The sequence below is a fragment of the Ailuropoda melanoleuca genome, unplaced genomic scaffold (genome assembly GCF_002007445.2).
Source record: "Ailuropoda melanoleuca isolate Jingjing unplaced genomic scaffold, ASM200744v2 unplaced-scaffold44538, whole genome shotgun sequence".
NCBI lineage: Eukaryota > Metazoa > Chordata > Mammalia > Carnivora > Ursidae > Ailuropoda > Ailuropoda melanoleuca.
Window position 1 is genome coordinate 1 of NW_023216657.1, and position 624 is coordinate 624.

At 50.0% G+C, this 624-nt stretch overlaps 1 protein-coding gene across 1 annotated transcript; it reads left to right on the forward strand.

Annotated features, from left to right (window-relative positions):
* Positions 1-5: 5 nt before the first annotated feature.
* Positions 6-500, forward strand: LOC117799179 (ubiquitin-fold modifier-conjugating enzyme 1-like). Its single transcript, XM_034651638.1, has one exon. It carries the CDS (start codon positions 6-8, stop codon positions 498-500), a length of 495 nt encoding a protein of 164 aa, XP_034507529.1.
* The last annotated feature ends 124 nt before the right edge of the window (positions 501-624 follow it).

Sequence of the window (624 nt, forward strand, 5' to 3'; positions counted from 1 at the left end):
CAAACATGGCAGACGAGGCAACCCGCCGGGTGGTGGCTGCGTTACCGTTGCTGAAAACAAACGCGGGACCGCGGGACCAGGAGCTGTGGGTCCAGCGGCTGAAGGAGGAGTACCAAGCGCTCATTAAGTACGTGGAAAACAACAAGAATGCGGACAACGATTGGTTCAGGTTGGAGTCCAACAAGGAAGGTACCAGGTGGTTTGGGAAGTGCTGGTACATCCACAACCTCTTGAAGTATGAATTTGCTGTTGAGTTTGACATTCCAGTCACGTATCCATCCACTGCACCAGAAATTGCTATTCCAGAACTGGATGGCAAAACAGCCAAAATGTACAGGGGAGGCAAAATATGCCTTACAGACCATTTCAAGCCCTTGTGGGCTAGGAACGTACCAAAGTTTGGGCTGGCCCACCTGATGGCCTTGGGGCTGGGGCCTTGGTTGGCTGTAGAGATTCCTGACCTGATATCAAAGGGGCTGATTGAACACAAAGAGAAATGAAGCTTCTGGGCCAGTTCTCTCAACAGCAACCCCAGATCCATGATATTGACTGTATTATACTTCTGTGTCTGATTTCTTCCTGTGGATTGCTAGCCAGCCTGTGCATTGTCTCTCTCTAATAAAG

Excerpts from the sequence above, each read along its gene's own strand:
- LOC117799179 (XM_034651638.1), top strand. The coding sequence starts at position 6 with ATGGCAGACGAGGCAACCCGCCGGGTGGTGGCTGCGTTACCGTTGCTG.